This window comes from Accipiter gentilis, chromosome 1, assembly GCF_929443795.1.
Source record: "Accipiter gentilis chromosome 1, bAccGen1.1, whole genome shotgun sequence".
Lineage (NCBI taxonomy): Eukaryota > Metazoa > Chordata > Aves > Accipitriformes > Accipitridae > Astur > Astur gentilis.
This window is the reverse complement of record NC_064880.1, coordinates 28,960,886-28,982,542: the sequence shown is the minus strand read 5'-3', so window position 1 is coordinate 28,982,542 and position 21,657 is coordinate 28,960,886. Positions and strand designations below refer to the sequence as shown.

Below are 21,657 nucleotides of genomic sequence, written 5' to 3'. Positions count from 1 at the left end.
GAATGTACTCTCTCTATATATAATACATTTGACAAGCAATTATTACAAAACCTTGCTAGTGTTAGTTCAGCTTCTTGTGTTATTTGTCTTAGAGAGTAAAAGTCATAGTATTTATCTTGAAATGTTTTGGGGTTTTCCCCCTCAAATTCATACAGAGGGGGGAAAAAAAGAAAACACTAAACCAACAGGGACATTTGAACTCACACATGATTTAAGTAGTGTATTTTACATTCGTTCTTTTATAAAATCAGTAAAAATGAGATATCCGGAACAGCTATAAATAAATCCAATGTTCCCACCTACACTGAGGAAATTACACTAATATAGAAGTGTCACTTGTACCAAGACAGCTTAATCCAGTCATAAATTTAGATCACTGAAATGTATAAGTTCCACACACTATGTGGAGAAGCAAAGTGTTGGCGGAATGGATATTTGTCACCAAGTCTGTCCTCAGATCCTCCAGTTTTGCTGTCTAGAACAGCAGTTTTCAATGTTTTCAATCTGTGAAAGAGTAAAACTATTTGCAGGAGCTGCACACTCAGTAAAAATACATTTAAGTTTCATAAGTGAACTGAGTTTCTCCCAGTTACCTTTCCCTCCCCTGGACAACTTAGTGAATGTCACTTCTGGAGAGAGACTTTAAAGAAGACAGATTTTGCCAGCCAACAGGGCCATTCATAAAGGCGTAACAGGGTACTAAGTCAGAGTTAACATTTCAATGGAAGAATCCCTTTGATAAGACAAATCACGCACTATACCTGACCAGAAGAAAGATGAATAAATATCTAAGTATTACAATAATATTTAAAGAAAATAAGACATCTCAGTGTAGGCTGTTAGTCTCACACTTATCTGCATTCAGGCCTTTGTTTTCCAGGTGTCTGTCTTGCAAAGAAAAGCCTCATGAACACTAAAGCTTACAGCAATACCTTGTACAGCCAGCTGAGCTGCGCATGCGTCCTTTCCAACACTGTTGCTGGCAGTACATGTGTAGAGTCCAGCATCCACTTTACTGACTTTTAGGACTGTCAGGCTGGCTGTGTTTTCCACCAGAGTCATCTTGTAGTTGCCACCTGGGCGGATCTCTCTGTTGTCTCTGGTCCAAGTAATCCTCATGGGAGCAGAGCCAGTCATGTGGCACTTAAAGGTTGCACTTTCCCCTAGCGCCACATCGATAGATACTAGCTTGATGTCAAAGAAGGGAGGTTGTAGATGTTCTGCAAAGAGGAAAGCATGGCAGAGCTCACCACCAAGCCCTCTTCACCACACACCTCACCATGCCATGCCCATGCTCCCTGGCCACAATATAATGGGTAGTGTGGGAAAAAGGGTGAAGAAATAAAAGAGCAAAGACACATGAAAGATCTTTGTTTCAGTGTGAGCTACAAACCTGTGAGAAGAAGTTTGGCGCTGGAAGATGCTGTCCCCAGAGCATTTTGGGCTGAGCAAGTATATTGGCCGCAGTAAGCCATACTAGTTTGCAAGATCTGGAGAGTCGCAACGTTATTTAAGAAGGCTGACTGCATGTTATCACTGTCGCTTAGAAGAACCCCATCTTTGTACCAAGACACCTGGATAGGCTCTGAGCCAGTTATGCGGCAATCAAATGTCACTGGGGCACCAACTGCCTCCTGAATATCTTTCAGTTTTCTGGTGAATGTAGGGGGAAGTTGACGTTCTGCAAAGCAATAATAATCAGCACTATAAGTAGAAAGCCACCCTGTCAATCTAGAATTAATTAACTCTGAAATTAATAAGAACCCCTTTCTGTAGACAACAAAGAGTTCCTACAAACTACCCCAGGAAAGAGTGGCTCTAGGCCCATCACCTTTAACAACAAGCAAAGCTGTGGAGGTGGCGAAGCCAACGCTATTTTCTGCTTTGCAGATATATTCTCCAATGTCACTATCCTCCACCGTGGAGAATGCCAGTGTTGCCACGTTGTTCTTGAAGTGCATTTTGTAAGCCTGTGTTGATCTGAGCTTGGTGTCATCTTTGTACCAGGAAACCTTGATTTCTGGCGCACCACCAATCTGGCATTTTAAGATCAAGGGCTCGCCAACCTTCACCTCCACACGGTCCAGGTGCGTGACAAAATAAGGTGGTTCTAGGGAAAAAAAGAGCATGGTGAGCACAGGCATAGCACCACTGGGGTGCCATAGGGGCATCAGGGGTGGTGTGTACCTAAGACGGATACAAGGCTGTGGCAAACATCCCCACCCGCCTCATTTGCCACCTCACAGGTGTATTCGCCTTCATCACTTTTGGTGCTGTTGAGGATTTCAAGAATGCCAGATTTGTCAGTAGCTGTAACACTGCAGCGTGGAGACTGAGCTATGGGCATGCCATTTCTTTTCCAGGTGACAGAGATGGGAGGAGTGCCTATGTAGCTGCTTTCCAGCACAATGGACTTGCCCTGCTCCACACTGAAGTCACTTAATTTCTTCACAAAGACTGCAGGCTCTGTGGGGAGGCATAGATCAATAGTGAGAGGGACAGACGTGGCAGGGCTGCAGGCAGAGTGTGAAGGGAGATACCTGTGCATACAGGCACACATACAAACACACCTTTTACAAAGAGTTGGGTTGTGCATGAGGCACTGCCAGCATCATTTGTGACCACGCAGGCATAGTCCCCGCTGTGGCCTGGCTCCACATTGTACAGCTGCAGCTGTGCCACAGACTCGTCCAGAGAGATGGAGCAGCTGCTGTCCGGCACCAGCTCCCTGATGCCTCGGAACCAAGTCACTTTGAAGGGAGTACTGCCCTTGATGTAGCTCGTGAATGTCACACTCGATCCAGGCAAAACTTCCTGGGGATCTGGTGTCTTCACAAAAGAGGGTGGTTCTAAGGATCATGCAAAGAAGTGAAGAGGGAGAAAGATGTTAATAGGAGAGTCTCTGCGGGGGCCGAAAACTGGAGCAGGTTTGAGACAAAAAAAAAGATAGAAGGAGGGAGAAAACAGAAGAAAAACATGAAAAAGAAATCATGGGAAACCAGAGGGAAGGAAGAGAAGAGAGAAGAAGAATTTTGTTGAAGGGGCAGTGGTACCCTTCCACTGACCTTGTACAGTCAGGAAGGCGCTGCATTCATCAGATCCAGCCACATTGGCTGCCACACAGGTATATGGCCCTGTATCTGTGACATCCAGGGCATTCAGCTTCAAAGCACAAACGTTATCCAAGAATGAGATTTCATATTTTTCTCCACTAACAATCTCATTCCCATCCTGAAACCAGGCCACAGATATGGGGGATGTGCCAGACACTTTGCACTCCAGAAGCACGGAGGATCCCAGCACCCCATTTGTTTCCTTCAGTTTTCTTGAGAATGAAGGAGGAACAAGACGATCTAAATAGGACAGGGCAGAAGAATAGGAAGAAAAGTGTTGGGTTTTTTCAGGGGAAAGGAAAGGGGCGGGGGGGGGGGGGGGGGGGGAGCTTCCTTTAAAGACAAGGGTGAACAACAAAGACAGAGAGCTGACCTGAAACATCAACTGAAGAAGTGCAGCTGCTGTCCCCCACCTCATTGTGCACCTCAAAAGTATACAAGCCCCTGTCTCCCCTGTCTGCAGAAAAGACTTTCAAGGTGGATACATTGTTGGAAAAGGTAATTTGGTATTTGCGGTCGCTCCTTAGTTCTCTGCCATCTTTGTACCACTTGGTGATAAGTTCAGGTGTTCCTCCTACTTTGCACTCCAAGGTAAAAGGATTGCCAGCCATTACTGTGATCGGCTCACTCTTCTCTAAGATAACTGCCGGTTCTGAAATAGGAAGGGAGGGGTCAGTGTGTCACCAGGAAATCTATCTGCAAACCAGTGAGCACAGGATATAAACAGAAAACAAAAGCTGGTAGAGGCAATTGTGCAAGCTGTAAAATATAGTACCTGTGAAGCAGGCTATACCCACCTAGGACTTGTAAAAAGGCAGAGCACTCCCGCATGCCAGCATCATTTTTGATCTGGCAGATGTACTTCCCAACATCAGCTCCCTCTGCACTGGCAATCTCAAGAGTTGCAATGTTGTCCATAAACCACATTTGGACATTTTCACTCTCCCTAATAACTTCACCCTTGTCCTTGAGCCAGACAACAGAAATTGGTGGGGATCCTTCCACCACTGCCTGCAGGGCTGTTGGCTCCCCGACGAAGATTGCAGTGTCACTCAGCTTCTTGGCAAAGCGTGGGGGTTCTGATGGCAAAAACAAGGAGGCAGAGGAAGGTTAAGCATGCAGCCGGGAGATCATGAGAAGAGGGTGGTGGTGCTGTTGATCCTCTAGCATACAAACCTTTGAATTTCACCGGGCAGGTGCAAGTGTCGCTTCCCACCTCATTCATAGCTTTGCATTGATATTCTCCAGTATCTTGAGATTCCAGATTGAGAATATGAAGACTGGCAATGGAGTGTTTTGTTGTCACCTTGAACTTCTTGCTGCTCCTGACCTGCCTCCGGTCCTTGAACCAAGCCACCTCAAAGGGTGGAGTCCCTGCTATCTCACACTGGAGGATGACATCTGAGCCTTTAAGTGTGTCCACAGGGCTTGGCACCTTGCTAAAAACAGGTGGTTCTATAAAAAAAGAATCACATCGTAATGTGTGAGCCTGCTTCTCTGGATGGGTTTTTGGATAGTAGCAGGAGGCAACATATTCAGGAAAGGGGCCTACACTTATTCTTGTAAACCCATATTTAGTTTCCAAATATGTGGCCTCACCTCTAAAAAATGCTGAGCCCCTGGCATTTCCCAGAAAGCCATCCCAACACTTAGAGTACTAAGGGCAGAAAATGTGACACTTCTGCACCTGTTTGGAATCAGTGCTTAGTGCCCCTCCTCAAAAGCCACTCTTCCCTCTCCCAGGATGACATTCCAGCTTTCCCCGCCTCTTTCCAGTCATGAAAGCTACCATCAGCGGGGCTCAGCAACACAGCCTCCTCTTCCGTCTTAAGTTTCATTCCTGCCAGGATCATTGTGTATAAAGAGGAGACAGAGGGATGGCTGCAAAGTATGCCCATCTCCCTCATCATGGCTGGTGTTCCACCTGGTCCATGCTTCCCCTGGGATCTGACAAGCTTGCCTTATTCAGCTTGCAACTGACGTAAATGGGGAGACAGGGGAATATCTGCACAGTGCTGAACACCCACCACTATCTCCTGCCTGGCCACTGCTGCTTAAATACAGCAGTGTTTGAATGTGAGAGCAGCTGGAGAGACGCTGCCCCAGCAGCCACCCACTGCCGTAGCAGCAGCTCCCTGTCCACAAGGATGTGCAGCTGGCAGCGGACGTAGAAGCCAGGGATTCTGGTGGTGTGTAAAGCCATACTGCTAACCTTTCACTGTGACTGAAGTGCTGCAGCTGGCTGTGCCGGCAGAGTTATGGGCTTCACATATGTAATCTCCAGCATCTTCAGTGTTGGCACCCAAGATGGTTAGCATCGCCACGGAGTCTACAAAGGACATGTGGAGCCTGTCGCTCGCCAGGAGTGCCTGGTCATTTTTGTACCACACGGTTCGGATCTCTGGTGTGCCACTGATTTTACATTCAAGTTGAACTGCGTCCCCCTGCTTCACGAATCGCAAAGCTTCAGGCTTCTTGATGAACTTGGGAGGTTCTGAAGAACAGAATAAGTATGTAGAGAGTGGCAGTATACCTGTTTGCCATGTGAAATCTATGGTGCTGAGCAAGAGTTATGGGGATCACAAGAGTATTGGGGCACAACAAAGTAAGCTTGCTACAGCAGCTGGTTCTATTGCCAACTGGAGTTTTCTCTCAAGCGAAGATGTAAGATGGAGAAAAGAAGGCAAAGACAACAACTAAAACTATGTTCTGCCAACCCTGGTGTTAGGCAGCTGGAGCTGTAAAATACACATGAAGAACAAAGGATGATTGCTCCACCCCTTTGAGGGATGAAAACATCCCTAGGCCAGCATGAAAGATTTGACAAGCTCTTCACACCCAGGAGCAGCAGAAACACGGTAGGGATAGTTTCACTTGCTTGCACAGCTTTAAAACTTATTTCTGCATGAAGAACTTAAGTAGTCTAGAATAAATCAGCCGTTCAGAACTCCAACTGAAATCTTTAGCAAATTTGAAAGAGTTACCAATGCTGGCCTACAAATGCAAGGTAATCGTATTTCTCATATCACCATTTTCTATACAGTAATTGCTATGTGTGAATACCACTGTGATTGTAGTTTAAGCACTAATGACAGTAAAAACCAGGGTGAGTGCAACTCTCCATACAAACAGTTTCACAAGGGGACCTTTCCCCTTTGAGATTTTGCAGGCACACAAGGCTTGTACTGTCATGCATTATGATAGGAGAAGGTCACCACATGGTATATGTCTGCTTTCTGGAAAGATACTTACTATATATTTCCAAATTGGAAAGGGTGGAAGATGAGACTCAGTAACAAAGAGGTCTCTTTACCCAAGAAAAAGAAAACACACAAACAAAGGTGACTTAATCTTAATACCTTTGACACTGAGTTGGGCTGAGCAAAAGTCTTTCCCAGCTTCATTACTAGCTTGGCAAGTATATTGGCCAGAGTCTCCTTTACCCACTCTGAGCACTCGAAGGTGAGCTGTGTTGGCTACAAATGTAATACTGAAGTTTCCTCCAGTTCGGATTTCCCGACCATCCTTGGACCAGGTGATATGTATTGGCTGGGCTCCAGTAACATGGCATTCAAAGTCAGCACTTTCTCCAAAAGGCACATCAATAGATTCTGGTTTGGTGTCAAAGACAGGTGCTTGCTTGGGTTCTAGAAATACAAGAAAACAGTGTAATACTCATACTTCACAGAAAAGCTAATCCAACACACCAATACCATCACATGCATGAAATGGGAAGGGGGAGCCTGTGCTCCAGGCAAAAGTTTTGTAAGCCAACACACCTGCCACTGTAAGCCTAGCACTTGAGGTGGCAGTGCCCACAGCATTGGTGGCTGTGCAAGAGTACTGCCCAGTATGATTCATCTCAGTTCGCACCAGTTGCAGCACTGCAACATTATCTACAAAGGATGTGTGCACATTGTGGTCATCGCTTAGCAGCACACCATCTTTATGCCAAGTCACGGTAATTGGTTCTGAGCCATTGAGCCGACACATAAATTTAAGGGGTAAACCAACAGGGTGCTCGATGTCCTTTAATTTTCTTGCAAAGGATGGTGGCCGTTTGCGCTCTAGAAGAAAGCAAGTAAATGATAAATATACCCCAGGAATCAATTTTGTTATAGTTTTGCAAGAGAAAAAGAATTTGTAGCAAACTACTATAAAATCATCACCTTGAACTGCTAGGAGAGCCTTTGTAGATGCAGTTCCTACACTGTTTTCTGCCTTGCAGGTATATTCTCCGCTGTCATTGCTAACCACTTTGTTGAAAATAAGTGTAGCAACATTGTCTTTAAAGAATACTTTGTACTCAGGTGTAGACCTGAGTTTTGTATCACCTTTGTACCAAGACACAGTGATTTCTGGTGTTCCAGCAACGCGGCATTGCAACGTTGTATAATCCCCAACAGACACCTCAAGAGGTTCCAAGTGTGTCACAAAATAGGGAGGTTCTAAAAAAACAGAAGCCATTAGATAGACTCTTTATAGTGCCAGGCCTTGGAAAGCATACACTTGAAAGAACAGGCAAGAAAAAGCAAAGGGAGCACACACCTAAGGTAGATACTACAGCCTCACAAACATCTCCTCCTGCCTCATTTTCAACATGGCAAGTGTATTCTCCTGCATCTTCCTTGGTACTGTCAAGTATTTCCAGGATGCAGGATTTTTCTGTGGTGGTGATGCTACACTTCTGAGATTGAGTGATGGTATGGCCATTCTTCTTCCATGTCACAGAAATAGGCAGGCTGCCTGTGTAATTGCCCTCCAGGATGATGGGCTTCCCAGGCTCCACATACTGATCACTCAGTTTCTTCACAAAGACAGCCGGCTCTAATGAAGGGTAAGAAGTCACAAATGTTGAGCACAACAGGGCAAATGGAGGGAAGAAAACAATATTTTAAGGTAAATAGAGAGATTCAATCTTTACAAACCTTTTACTGTAAGGTGTGTTGTACAATTTGCCCTGCCAGCATCATTAGTCACTAGGCAAGTGTACTCTCCACTGTGGAGAGGAGTTACATCAAATAACTCAAGCTCCACAACGGAGTCCTCCAAGTAGATATTGCATTTGTCCCCTGGCACAAGCTCATTGGCCCCTCTAAACCAGTTCACCTTAAAAGGAGGGGTTCCTCTGATAACACATGTAAAAGTGATGCTAGTGCCTGGCAAGACATCCAGAGGCTCTGGTGTCCTCTCAAAAGAAGGTGGTTCTAAACACACAAGAGAAAAAGAGAGATAAGACAGGTTGCTACAGCATAACCCTGGAATTTCCACATACCTACTGAAGATAAAGAACAAAATATTTTCTAGTCAATAATTTTCCCCAAGTGTATTTACAAAAGACCATAGGCAATTTCAAGAAAGAAAGAGAAAAGAGTAGCTCAGAGAGCTTCCTGACCATCGTATACTGACCTTGCACAGTCAATACAGCACTGCATTCATCTGAACCTGCTATGTTGGTAGCTTTGCAGGTGTAAGTTCCAGTATCTGAGTCGCTCAGTGAATTCACTTCTAAAATACATAGGTTATCTGAAAAGGAGATTTGATGTTTTTCCCCATTGACTAATTTAAGTCCATTTCGGAACCAGGCAACAGAAATAGGAGGTGAACCCGACACTTTGCATTCCAGCAGTGCTGAGGAACCCAAGACACAAGGGGTGTCCTTTAGTTTTCTTGTGAAAGAAGGAGGAATGATTCGATCTGCATAAGAAAACATAATAAATCCATGGTTAGAGAGAAAAGGAGGGAAGGAATGGAAGACAGGAAAGAGACCATGACTGAATGAAAGTTTTTATAAAGATAGAAGACAAGCTACCCAACCAACCTAAAACATCAACCGATGCTGTGCAACTGCTTTTCCCCACGTCGTTCTGCACTGCAAAAGTGTACAATCCACCATCTTCCTTCTCTGCATCCATAATTTTAAGTGTAGATACTTTATTGAGGAAAGTAATTCTGTATTTTTGGCTGCTGGTCAGCTCTTTGCCATCCTTGAACCACCCAGTGGAAAGCTCTGGTGTGCCTGCCACTTTGCACTCCAAAGTACAGGCGTCTCCTATAGTAACTCTCATTGGCTCTGCTTTCTCTACAATGACTGCAGGCTCTGGAAGGAGAGATGGGTAACATGTGTGGTGAAAACAGGATTTGATTAGTACTAGCTCTAAATATTATAGCACTATAAAATGGGGGTTACACATTTGATACTAAAGATATCTCAGTTTGTTGGGCTGGGAAATTTGTTGAGCTGTTTTTTCCACCCTTTATTCTATCCTAAACTGGAGATTTCAGATGCTTTCCAAAATGAAGTAAAAATAAGTTTAAACTCCTAGGAGAGAAATGCAACTGTCTGTCCCTCTCCAAGCAGGCACAAGCAAAAGACATGACTTAAAAAGCCAGTCAACTGGATCCCATCACAGTGTAGAGGCCTGTGGTTCCTTTCACCCCTATCCCTGGACAACTGAAAATAAGGAACATGACTGCTGCTTTTGGGGACACGGAGATTCTGTTTTGATTGTTTTGAACTCAGGGGCATAAGCAAAGCGTACAGCTGACACTAAATAGCCAAATTCCTAACTTTAAAAATATCTTTCATGAACTTGTGCTTTTTACCAACCTAGAATAGTTAAGGTAGCCATGCACTCGCGACTTCCAGCATCATTTCTGATCTGACAGATGTATTTTCCAGCATTGCTTGTCTCGGTGTGCAGAAGTTGTAAAGTTGCAATATTTTCCATAAATGTGATCTTCGTGTTTTCACTTTCTCTAATAACTTCCTCCTTGTCTTTAAGCCACTGCACAGAAATTGGCTGGGAGCCCTCGACTCTTGCTTGTAACTCTACTGGTTCACCAACCACAACAGTCATGCTGTTTATTTTCGTCAAGAATTTTGGTGGTTCTGAAGAAGAAACATGCAGTTACAGTAAATACAGTGCCTATGTAAAGAAGGGCAATGCAGAGCCATTGGGAGCACTGCAGATGGCATATGTTCCAGTACTTTACCTTTCAGCTTCACAGTGCAAAAACAAGTGTCACTTCCTACGTCGTTCTGTGCTTTGCACTGATATTCACCAACATCTGCAGCTTCAACATTAAGAATGCGAACGCTTGTATGGTAGTTTTTGGCCGTAACCTTATACTTCTTACTGCTGCGGATTTGTCTCCTGTCTTTGTACCAGGTAACATCAAATGGTGGTGTTCCTGAAATCTCACATTCCAGGCTAACCTCACTTCCTTTGAGCATGTCTACTGGAGAGGGCTTCCTGCTAAAGACAGGAGGTTCTAACAAGAGAAGAAAGGAACATTTTTAAAAAGGAGTCTAGGGCTATTTGACCAACAAACTGTTTACTGACAACAGCTTCTACATAATGAGACTGCTGAGAAAATCAACAGAATGGGCAAGGACTTTCCTCATTTTCTGGGCACATTATGAAATAATCTTGCAGGTAGGTGAGCATTCAAAGCTCTTAGCTCCTCTGTAGAAAAGGTAAAAACAGAGATGTGACCCTGGGCAAGGAGGGTACAGGTCTCATTTAGCTGGTAATATTCCCAAATACAGGGTGTAAAGCTGACACTGATCAGTTTGGGTCTGTTCTTTTTCTTCATATTTCAGCTCCTTGATATAGCAGTTCCCACTATGATCTGTCTTGGACGTTGACAATCATAGAACTGGGGAACACCTAGCTTAGGACTCATCTGCATTAAGAACAACATCTCTCTTGCTCAGGCACTGGCAGAGGGGGTGAGGGGGCATTAAGAAACAAACATGACATGAAGAAAAAGGCAGCCCTGAAGTGAGAAATTAATCTCATGTTGCTGTGGATTTCCAAGGCATAAAACCACCAGGGAAAAATAAGATGTAGTCAGAGAACAAGAGGACAGCTAACCTTTCACTGTGACTTTGGTGCTACAGCTGGCCTTGCCGGCAGGGTTGTGAGCTTCACAGATGTAGTCACCGCTCTCATCAGTACTGAGATGATTCATTTCAAGCACGGCCACAGAGTCAATGAATGATGTCCGGAATTTTTCACTGGCAACAATTTCATGGTCATTTCTGAACCACACTACTTTCATCTCTGGAGATCCACTTACTTTGCATTCAAGCCGGGCTGAGTCACCCTGCTTGACTACTTTTGCTGCCTCTAGCTTCTTAGCAAACTTGGGTGGTTCTAAAAAAACCAGAAAAGTAGGGTCAGGAAGGTCTGAATTAATACTGGAAAGAAAAGAGTTGGGAAAAGAGCCAAACAACGGTGGGTTGCAAACATAGGGTAGGGAATTCACTGGGCAGTGTATCAGAGGTCACTGAGGTGGGCTTGGCAAAAAGGAAAGAAAAGAAATAGACAAAAAGACTGCAACACAACAAGAAAGAGTGCACACCTGTTACCATCAATGTTGTAGTGCAAGAGTCACTGCCAACGTCATTTGAAACGTGGCAAGTGTAGTGCCCACTCCTAGAAGTATCCACTGAATAGAGGGTTAAGAACCCAGTTGACCCTTCAATCCCAATGAAACAAGTGGGACCAGATACAAGTTCTAAGTCTTCTTTGAACCACTTTACTGTAAATGGTGGCGTTCCTTTTAGTGTGGCCTTAAACTCCACTGTGGAATCTGGAATGGCTTGCTGGCTTTCAGGTTTTACTAAGAAGCTTGGTGGCTCTGCAGTTTTTAAGAAAAAGAAATATTCAATTACTTCAGAACTGTCTAAGAATAAAGAAAATTAGTGAGATAAGCATGGCGACCAAGTTTTCAGCATTAATGTTAAGAGGTATAAGAGTGTTACGTTAGCATAAGATTTAAGGTATTTTCTCAGCATCTATCACAAATAAGAAGAAGTAGTAAAAGAGTTTCAAACCTTTCACAGTGAGGATAGCACTGCAAGAATCGTTCCCAGCAACATTAGAGACACTGCATGTGTAATTTGCACTGTCTGCCAGCTCTAGATTAGCAATCTCGAGTGACATAGTGTTCTCATGGCATAGGCTTCTATATTTTGCACTGTCAGTTATCTCTTTTCCATCCTTAAACCATTTTGCAGTAATGGGGAGTGACCCAGAGACTTTGCACTCCATTTGGATAGAAGATCCAAGAACGGTATCCTTTTTGGTTAGCTTTTTGATAAATGCAGGAGGAATAGATTGATCTGCCCAACACAAAAAATGGCAAAAACACACTGGTTACCTTCTTGCCTATGTTTCACAAACAGAGATTATTATTTTTTCATTCCCTCCCTGTTGGACTGGCAAATTTGCCAAATGACAATACAAACCTAGCACAGTCAGAACAGCTTCGCAGGTGCTACTTCCAAAGTCATTTTCAACCTTAAAACTGTATGTACCACTATCCTCCTTTGATACAGGTTCAATCCTGAAACTGGCCACATTGTTTTCAAAGCTCATTGTGTAGTATCTACTGGGCAGGAGCTGTTTACCATCTTTGTACCATCTTATTCGGAGCTCTGGTGTCCCAGCAACAGTACACTCCAAAGTCACGGGATCTCTTTCAGTGACTTTAAGTGATTTAGCCTTTTCTATGATCCGTGCAGGCTCTGAGGTATAAAGTGTATAAAAAAGGCAGTTAGTGACACAGATAGGGGACTGACTTTTCAAGTGCTCATCAAGGATGAGCTTGAAGGGTCACACCTTGTACACACCTTGTACAAAAAGTAAAGCAAAACACTTCTCCATGCCAGACTCGTTCTTTGCCTGGCAGGTGTATCTCCCTCTGTGGCTGAGGTCAACATTGGTAAGTTCCAGTGTGGCCACGCTGTTCTCAAAGGTAATATGGTGGTGCTCATCATCTTCCAGTATTTTCTCATCTTTTATCCATAACACAGATAGGGGTTGAGCACCTGCTACAACACACTGGAAGAATGCGGTACCTTTCAAAATACTAGTGACATTCTCCAGCTTCTTGACGAAGGATGGTGGTTCTGTGGTGTGAGGTTTTGTTTGTTGTTTGGAAGAGAAGTCATGGAAAGTGAAGAGGGGAAAGAGAGATCATATAAAGTCAACCTTGTCACTACAGTTTAGCTAGGGGATGTAATGTTTGGGGTATGCTTCTCAGAGGACTGACCTTTCAAGCTGAGCCTTGTGCTGCAAGAACAGCTCCCACCTTCATTTGATATAATACACTGATATTCACCAACATCTGAGACATCACAGTTAGTCACGTTAAGAGTAAATACTGATTCTTTGGTGGAGATGGCATATTTCTTGCTGCTGAACATCTCCTTATTGTTCTTCAGCCACTTCACCTCAAATGGAGGAGTACCAGTCACCTCACACTCCAGTGTAGCCTCCAAACCCTTCACTACGGCAGTGGGACTCAACTCCCGAACAAATGTTGGAGGCTCTACAAAAAGGAATGAGGGGAAAGTAGATAGCAACATTAAGCGGTTTTGAGGGGAGATGTCTCCTCTATTCCATCACCACAGCTATGTGGCATAGCTGGATGATGACAAGATGTTCAAAACCAACCTTTTACTTTCAGCTCGACGCTGCAGCTCTCGCTACCTGCATCATTGTGAGCTTCACAGACATAAATCCCACTATCCGACACTCTGGCTTGAGTGACTTTCAAAGTGGCTAAACCATCTTTGAAGGAGATGCTGTATTTAGCTTGGTCAGTCACTTCATTCCCATCCAGGTACCATGTGACGTGGATCTCTGGTGTGCCTACTACCTGGCACTCGAAAGTGGTGGACTGTCCTTCACGTAAAGCTACTACAGAAGTTGGCATCTGAATAAATCTGGGGGGCTCTAGAAGATGGACAGAAAAGGTGAGGCGGTATAATATTCAAGGTGTTTAAAGAAATACAAGGGTTTCCTACCCCCTCCCCCCAAATTGCACAGAAAAATCAGAACCACAAAGAAGAGAAGACCATTGTGTTGCACACCTTTTACAAACAAAGCGGCCTTGCAAGTTGCAGTCCCCACATCATTGCTTATCTGACAAGTGTAGTTCCCGGAGTCAGATGTCCTAGCTGAGAAGAGCTCCAGTACGCTAGATGTGTCATCCTTCCAGACAGATCGATTGGCTCCAGAGAGGAGCTCCTGGCTGTCTTTAAACCACTTTATCTGCAGAGGTGTAGAGCCTTTCACCAGTGCTTTGAACTGAACCCTGGCATTGGGCACAACCTCTTGGGACTGAGGTTTTTCCACAAAATATGGTGGTTCTATAATGTGTAAAAAGGAAGAAAGGGGATTACTCTGAGACAGGGGAATTCCAAAATTATGTATGAGAGACCTAACACAAAACAAAGAAGGAGGTCTAACCTTTGACTGTTAAGAACCCACTGCATTGGTTGCTTCCTGCCTTATTTGTTGCTTCACAGGTGTAAGAGCCACTGTCTGTGCCTTCCAGTTTATTGATTTCCAGAAATGCAGTATTATCATGGAAAGAGTATTTGTGCTTTTCACTTGCTGTTATTTCTTGGCCGTCCTTGTACCACTGGATACTTATAGGATGTGAACCAGACACTATGCACTCCAGGTGGACAAAAGACCCCTTAATGCTGTCCATTTTCTTGAGCTTTTTGGTGAATTTAGGTGGTATAATGAGATCTAGCCAAGACAGAGTAAAAAGACAAAGTATGAAATTCAACCTTGATTGTGGCAGATTTCAACTCAGGAGAACAGATTTTGTGTGTAAAAACAACGATAAAAGAGAGCCCATACACACCTAGGACATTAATGCTGGCGGAACAGCTACTGCTCCCAACATCATTGTGAACCTCAAAAATGTATTCACCACTGTCTTTCTTTTCTGTATGAAGCACCTTTAGGACTGAGACAGTGTCTGTAACACTGATCTTATATTTTGGGCCCAACATCAATTCCTTGCCATCTTTGAACCATTTGGCTGTAATGTGTTTCGTTCCCGAAAATTTACACTGCAAGGTTGCTGGATCTCCCTCAGTCACATCTATTGACACGGCCTTGTCCACAATTGTAGCAGGTTCTGTTGTAAACAAGGAGATAGAGCGTTAAGGGCATCTGTAAAAATAGCAAGGGAACCATCTGAGATCACTGCAAGCCCTCAGGGTAGGACCAACCTTTGACAGTCAGCAAAGCAGAACACCTTTGAATTCCCGCCTCATTTTTAGCCTGACAGAAATATTTCCCATCATGTTTCAGCTCAATAGACCTCACCAGAAGAGTGGCAACATTGTTCACAAAGGTCATTTTGATATTGTTGTCTTCAATCACTTCATCGTTGTCTTTCAGCCAGGACACAGTGATGGGCAAGGAGCCTTTAATAGCAGCCTGAAACACGACTGTGCCCCCTCGAAGGGAACTAATGTTTTCTATCCTCTTCAAGAACTGTGGGGGCTCTGGCAGGAAGAAAGGGACTATGTAAGTATGGATCTGGTGCATGACAGTGTGGCATGGAAACCACACTGGGATAAGAGCATGTTAGTGGCATTCTGCAGCTTGCACTAACCTTTCAGTGTGACCTCTGAACTGCAGAGGCAGCTCCCAACATCGTTTGTTACTCTACACTGATACTCGCCAACATCAGAGGCATCAAACCTGAAAACGTGGAGGCTAATCAAAGATTTCTCAATGCTTATTCTGTGCTTCTTACTGCTCCGCACAGGTTTATCATCTTTCACCCAAAACACTTCAAAGGGAGGTGTGCCAAGCACCTCGCACTCCAAAACCACATCAGAATCCTTCAAGACTTCCATGGATTGAAACTCCTTGCTAAAATAAGGTGATTCTACGGTGCAAAAGAGAGAGTGAAGTTTGTATTAATCATACTTTCAAAGCCTGTAAAACTGCACTGAGTTTAAAGAGACAAACTGTGCAGCTGGATGTCACACACACCTTTGACTGTAACAACACTACTGCAAATATCTTTTCCAGCATCATTTTTGGCCTCGCAAATGTATTCCCCACTGTCTTCAGTCTCAACCTCTGTAACATGGAGTATTGCCAAGTATTTTGCAAAAGACATCCTGTATTTGTCACTCTCTTTTAACTCTCTATCATCCTTGAACCACGTGATTTTAATCTCAGGAGTACCAGTGACTTCACAGGTCAGCTCAGCATATCCACCTTTCTTTACCAGATGGGTTGGCTCTAGCTTCTCCTTGAAGGCAGCAGGTTCTGTGGATTTAAGAAAAGTGTTCAGGACAAAGAAGTCTGGAAAGAGTGCCACTGGGTCAAATCCAGCCGCTTAAAGTTTAAAAGAGAGTAAGAATGCAAACCTTTTACAAACAAGTTTGCACTGCATGTTACTGAACCAGCTACATTGGAGACTTTGCAGGTGTATTTTCCTGAATCTGTTGGTTTGACTGCGTAAAGCTCCAAGTAACTTGCTAATGCTTCTGTCATAATGTAGCAGGCTCCTCCTGTCACCAGCTCAGTATCACCTTTAAACCATTTCACCGTCAGTGGTGTTGTGCCTTTAAATGTGCCTTTGAAACGTACAGTTGATGCAGGCAGTACATCTTGGGACTCTGGTTCTACAATGAAGCTGGGTGGCTCTAGATTGCATTGAAAGGAAACAATTGTCAAGAGTAAGACACATGGCCTGTGCTTTGGAGAAGAAAAGTATTATGACATGAAAAGTAAAACTCCTAAAAACATGAAACAAATTGCCAAACCTTTTATAAACAATGTGCTACTGCTGTCTTTGCTACCAGCAGAGTTTGTGGCTCTGCAAATGTAGACGCCGGCGTCACTTGCATCTAGGTGTTTTATTTCCAAAGATGCAGACCCTTCTGCAAAGTGTACTGTGTACTTGGCACTTGAAGTGATCTCAGTGTCCTGCTTAAACCAAGAGACGGTCATTGGAAGAGAGCCTGAAATTTTGCAGTCTAGGCGGCATGAGGTGCTAATGATGCTGTCAATATTCTTCAGTGGTTTGGTAAAGAAGGGAGGGAGAGTGCGATCTGTTGAGTGAAAAAAATGAAAGAAACCAACACGTGAGCTAAACAGGCATGCAGTTTGACTTCTGGTTCTGTTGGGCTGAAGGCAGAGTAGCAGGGCTCATTGCAAAGAGTCAGTACCAACCTAGAACAGTGAAGCTGGTAGTACAAGAGCTGATGCCCACATCATTGGATATCTCAAAGGTGTACTCGCCACTGTCCTGCATTTCAGTAGCATAAAACTTGAGCTGGGCAACGTTATTTTTAAAGCTGATCCTATATTTTTTGCTGGCAGGTAGTGGCCTTCCATCTTTGAACCATTTGGTTTTTAGCTCTGGAGTGCCTGTGACGGTGTACTCCAAAATGGCTGGTTCCCCTGCTGTTACCTGGATCATTTCAGATTTTTCAATGATTTTGGCAGGTTCTACAACAGAATTAAACAACTAGTGTTAAGGACAAAAGGAAATTGCTCTTCCTCTCAGGTGGGAGACAATGCAGGGATCACAGCACTACTCCACTGACCTTTCACTGCTAGTTCACCAAAGCAGGACTGACTTCCTGCATCATTCTCAGCCACGCAGGTGTATTTGCCACCAGAGCTCAGCTGGACACCGGTAATTTGCAGCGTTGCTAGACCATGTTCAAATGTCACTCTCACTTTGTTATCATCTTGAATAATGTCTTTGCCCTTCATCCATATCACAGAAATAGGCTCTGACCCTTTCACCACAGCCTGTAACGTAATACTGTCTCCAGCCAGAGCTGTCACATTTTCAATTTTCTTAACAAAAGATGGTGGTTCTAGTTCAAAGAAAAGAGACAAGAAGAAATACTCATCTGCTACTACATCATCCCATGAAATCTGCTGCTTAAAGACAGTTCTATGAGACAGCATGTGCATCACGTGGTGCAATTCAGCTAAAAAGCAGGCAAGGAGAGAAGCTGCATTCCCCAGCTGGGAGCTAATGCATGGCCCTTTAAGCTCAACGTCCTTCAGATTCACAGGCTTGATGCCAGATAAGAGTTAAGATATACACAGAATTTTAAGAGAAAAAGAAGATATTCTCCCTCCCCACCCTCCCTAGCCACCCACAAATACAAAGAAAAGACATTTTAAGAAATGAGGGGTTCTTGCCAATCCCTTCAATAAGTGGAGTTTTCTCTCTCCCACTGACCTTTCAAGATGTATGTTGCACTGCATATGCACTTCCCAACTTCATTAGCTATCACACACTCGTATTCACCGACATCCGCACTATTAAATGAAGACACCTCCAGAGAAATAACAGCTTTCTGAGAGGTCAACCTGTATTTTTTACTACTGCGAATCTGTTTCTTGTCTTTGTACCAGCTAATCTCAAATGGTCCAGTGCCAGCAACCTCACACTGAAGAACGGTGTTCGTTCCCTTCACTACCTCTGCTGGTTCAAGTGTTCGGATGAAAGATGGAGGCTCTATAAAAGCAGGGAGAAAGAATTAGTCAACCATCCCCAGCAAAAAAAAAAAACAAACAACCCCGAAAGGAAGGTTTTTCTCAAGAATGTGACTGGCAGCAGCAAGAAGAACAGACCTTTGACAACTACTTCAGTGGTGCAGCTGTCACTTCCAACCTCATTTACAGCTTCGCATGAGTAGCTCCCACTGTCATCAACTTTCATCTCCAAAATATCTAACACAGCCACAGAATTGACAAAGGACATCCTGTGTGTGTTACTTTCACGGATTTCCTTATTGTTCTTAAACCAGGTAACCTGGATTTCAGGAGAGCCTTTGATTTTGCATTGAAGTCGTGCAGAGTCACCTGGGGTCAGTAAATAAGATGGATCGACTTTCTTCACAAAGGATGGTGGTTCTAAAAATGGGAAGAAAAGGGGAAGAAAAGGGGAAAAGAAAAGAGAGAAAGGAAAGAAGGTTGAAATACAAAGCTTTGAAAGATTGGTTCCTAGTGTAAGAACAAAACATGACTTCAGAAAAGATCAGCATAATCTTTGCTGAGCTGCAGTTCTTGAGGTTTCTCTTGCTTTCTCCATCCATCTCTTCCCTGCATGCAGGAGCAGTTCTTGGATGTGGCTGGTGGAAGAAATTTTGAGGCAACACACAGTGTGCTGGAAGGCAGCAGGGGAAATGAGCAAGAGGTGAATAGACCTGATGGCAGGTCTGAGAAGAGTTCCAGTGTGATTTCAACCCAAAGAAGTCTTTGACCTGCAAAAGAAGAAATGGGGAACCCAAGAAGAGCAAAGGTAAGGGGGATGTAGGACTATCTTACCTCTCACTGTGACGCTGGCGGAAGAGGAGCTGCTTCCTGCCTCATTTGAGGCAGTGCACACATAATGGCCTGAATCCTTGAGCTTAGCCAGAGGAATCTCAAGCGAGGCTATTTTGTCTTCAAAGTAAATCTTATAATCTTTGCCTGGAGGGATTTTGTTTCCATCCTTTGTCCACCCTACTGTTACTTTCCTGTCTTCATCTACCTGACATTCAAGACGTATTTTTTTATTGACTGCTGACTGCACTGACTGCAAAACTTTAGTGAAGTGCGGCTTGTCTATAATGACCATTTCAGCCTGGCATATGTCAGCCCCAAACTTGTTGGAAGCTTTGCAAGTGTAAATCCCTCTGTCACTGGTGGTGAGAAGGGAAATTTCTAACACATGTTTATTTTCCACTTTGGAGATCTTGTGGTGGTCTGAAGGTGAAATGGTAGTGCCATCTTTCTGCCAGGCGACGTCGATGACTGGAGTGCCCGAAACAGTACACAGGAACTTGGCACTTTTGCCCACAAAAGTAGTGATAGATTCAGGTCTGGTAAGAAACGTTGGCGGAAGTGCTTCTGCAAAACAAAGGGGTTCAATGTTATCCAGAGGTGAAGACCAGAGCTTATGCTCCTTCTCCACATTTGCCAGGGACAGAGAGCAAGAGGGGACAGTTTGTCACTGGACACTCTTAAGCAAAAGAAGCCAGAAGTGAAGGAGATAAGAGGTGTTAAAGATGATAAATTTTTGCTTTTGTACTTCTTGGGTCTGTATATTGCTCCAGAGCTTGAAGGTATTTTGAATCTCTGGAGCAATGTACAAACTAAAGGAAAATAAACCAAAAGCCAGAACTTCCTCCTCTAAGACTGACATGTTTGGGGACCATTCCCTCAAGATAGACAAGTTTGCATGCATTTGACAGTTTGTGCATCTTTCTTTAGTCTCTAGTATCTGGCACTTAGCAAAGACCACAATAAGATTCCTTCCACAAAGAGAAAAGTGAGACTAAAAAAATCATCATACACTAAAAGCCCAAAAGATAGTGTTGGGTTTTTTAAAGAAAAAAAAAAAAAAAAGAGAGAGAGAAAAAAAAAAGGAAAAAAAAAGAAAAAAAAGAAGAGGGAAAAAAAAGAACATAATTGTATAGCTTTCAATAGACAAAAAAGTCTGCAAATCGAAAAAACTTTAAACCCTCTTTTGTTTAAGAAGATCTATTTCCCCAATCACATAGAGTTCCCCTCTGGCCATGGCACACAAACGTTCAGGTATATGTAGCTGCATAGCCTGCCTCACAAGTATAGCTGCAGGATAAACATAGGGTGCTAGGATAATTGCACAGTGATTATTACACCAAAGAAATCAGATATAAAAGTGTATGTTTTCTTGTTGTCTAGAAGTTAAATAAACCTTCTTCAAGAATGTATTCACAAAGCAATCCCATTCTGTTGACAACCTAGTTCCTTATGCTCTGTCTTTCCCCCTTCTTTCTTCCCTTCTGAAACTTTTCACACTGATTCCCCTTTCTAGGTACAGAAAGCACCTAAAAGCAGCATTCTTAAAAATTATTCCTTCTCTATGCTTGCACCTGCCAAAATTAGGTATGGATTATGTATAACAATGTCAATCAAGAGCTCTACCATAAACATTTTTAAGTATAGCACTGAAAGCATTACAATATACCAAGATATTTTATGGAGAAGGAGAAGTGCTTGGAAGTCTGTACTTACCAGTCACTGTTAAAAGAGCTGTAGAGCTTACACTGCCATGCTGGTTGGAAGCCTTACAGCTATACTCTCCACAGTCAACAACCTGAGGCCTTGGGATCTCCAGCGTGGAGACGTAGTTGGAGGTGCGAATGGAGTATTTGTCCCCATCATATATCTCTCGTCCGGCTTTGTACCACTGGAACCTGACATTGGGAGCAGTCTCTACCTCACAGGTAAACTTGGCCACGTGATTTACAGCCACCTCCAGAGATTCGAGCCTTCTTCTCAGGATTGGTGCAACTGAAATCAGAAGCAGAGAGTCACTCAAAGCCCTGCCTGCTGACATTCTGGAAAGTCAGTGAAGTGACTGACTGAAAAGAAAAAAAAAAGGTGATTTACTTGCAATCCATATAAAGTGACTGTAAAATAAAAAAAATATCTGTAAGAAATGAAAGCACTACAAGGCTCAGTGGACAGAGTGTTATGGTTCATAATGACATCAGAAAACACAGTGGTGATAATGGAAAAACAATGCGCAATAGTGATGCACAATAACAATGCAATACAAACATATACCACACTATCCTGGATCTGTGAGAAATTATGGTGTGAATGAGGAATTGTGCTGAAACTGTGCAATGACTCTAAAGAGTGAGAGAGGGTGCAGCAGTGAGAAAAGTGGGAAGAGGAGGCCCGCTTCACAGGCAACAATGGGAGAA

The 21,657-nt window shown here is 43.6% G+C and overlaps 1 protein-coding gene across 1 annotated transcript in view; it reads right to left on the bottom strand.

Annotated features, from left to right (window-relative positions):
• Positions 1-21,657, bottom strand: part of TTN (titin) — a 239,280-nt gene that overhangs the window by 163,510 nt on the left and 54,113 nt on the right. Inside the window, exons 46-85 of the mRNA XM_049802399.1 lie at positions 20,960-21,238; positions 19,247-19,810; positions 18,551-18,832; positions 18,156-18,434; positions 17,503-17,781; positions 17,126-17,404; positions 16,717-17,004; positions 16,318-16,596; positions 15,935-16,216; positions 15,549-15,827; positions 15,160-15,438; positions 14,787-15,065; positions 14,381-14,668; positions 14,002-14,280; positions 13,583-13,864; positions 13,179-13,457; positions 12,757-13,035; positions 12,373-12,651; positions 11,959-12,246; positions 11,484-11,762; positions 10,994-11,275; positions 10,110-10,388; positions 9,724-10,005; positions 8,935-9,213; positions 8,523-8,810; positions 8,042-8,320; positions 7,662-7,940; positions 7,283-7,561; positions 6,893-7,180; positions 6,473-6,760; positions 5,326-5,607; positions 4,290-4,568; positions 3,911-4,192; positions 3,487-3,765; positions 3,066-3,353; positions 2,571-2,849; positions 2,188-2,466; positions 1,832-2,110; positions 1,394-1,681; positions 933-1,220 (exon numbers count right to left, since the gene is read on the bottom strand). Of these exons, the coding sequence (XP_049658356.1) occupies positions 933-1,220; positions 1,394-1,681; positions 1,832-2,110; positions 2,188-2,466; positions 2,571-2,849; positions 3,066-3,353; positions 3,487-3,765; positions 3,911-4,192; positions 4,290-4,568; positions 5,326-5,607; positions 6,473-6,760; positions 6,893-7,180; positions 7,283-7,561; positions 7,662-7,940; positions 8,042-8,320; positions 8,523-8,810; positions 8,935-9,213; positions 9,724-10,005; positions 10,110-10,388; positions 10,994-11,275; positions 11,484-11,762; positions 11,959-12,246; positions 12,373-12,651; positions 12,757-13,035; positions 13,179-13,457; positions 13,583-13,864; positions 14,002-14,280; positions 14,381-14,668; positions 14,787-15,065; positions 15,160-15,438; positions 15,549-15,827; positions 15,935-16,216; positions 16,318-16,596; positions 16,717-17,004; positions 17,126-17,404; positions 17,503-17,781; positions 18,156-18,434; positions 18,551-18,832; positions 19,247-19,810; positions 20,960-21,238 (11,547 nt within the window). The remainder of the gene's footprint in view (positions 1-932; positions 1,221-1,393; positions 1,682-1,831; positions 2,111-2,187; positions 2,467-2,570; positions 2,850-3,065; positions 3,354-3,486; positions 3,766-3,910; positions 4,193-4,289; positions 4,569-5,325; positions 5,608-6,472; positions 6,761-6,892; positions 7,181-7,282; positions 7,562-7,661; positions 7,941-8,041; positions 8,321-8,522; positions 8,811-8,934; positions 9,214-9,723; positions 10,006-10,109; positions 10,389-10,993; positions 11,276-11,483; positions 11,763-11,958; positions 12,247-12,372; positions 12,652-12,756; positions 13,036-13,178; positions 13,458-13,582; positions 13,865-14,001; positions 14,281-14,380; positions 14,669-14,786; positions 15,066-15,159; positions 15,439-15,548; positions 15,828-15,934; positions 16,217-16,317; positions 16,597-16,716; positions 17,005-17,125; positions 17,405-17,502; positions 17,782-18,155; positions 18,435-18,550; positions 18,833-19,246; positions 19,811-20,959; positions 21,239-21,657) is intronic.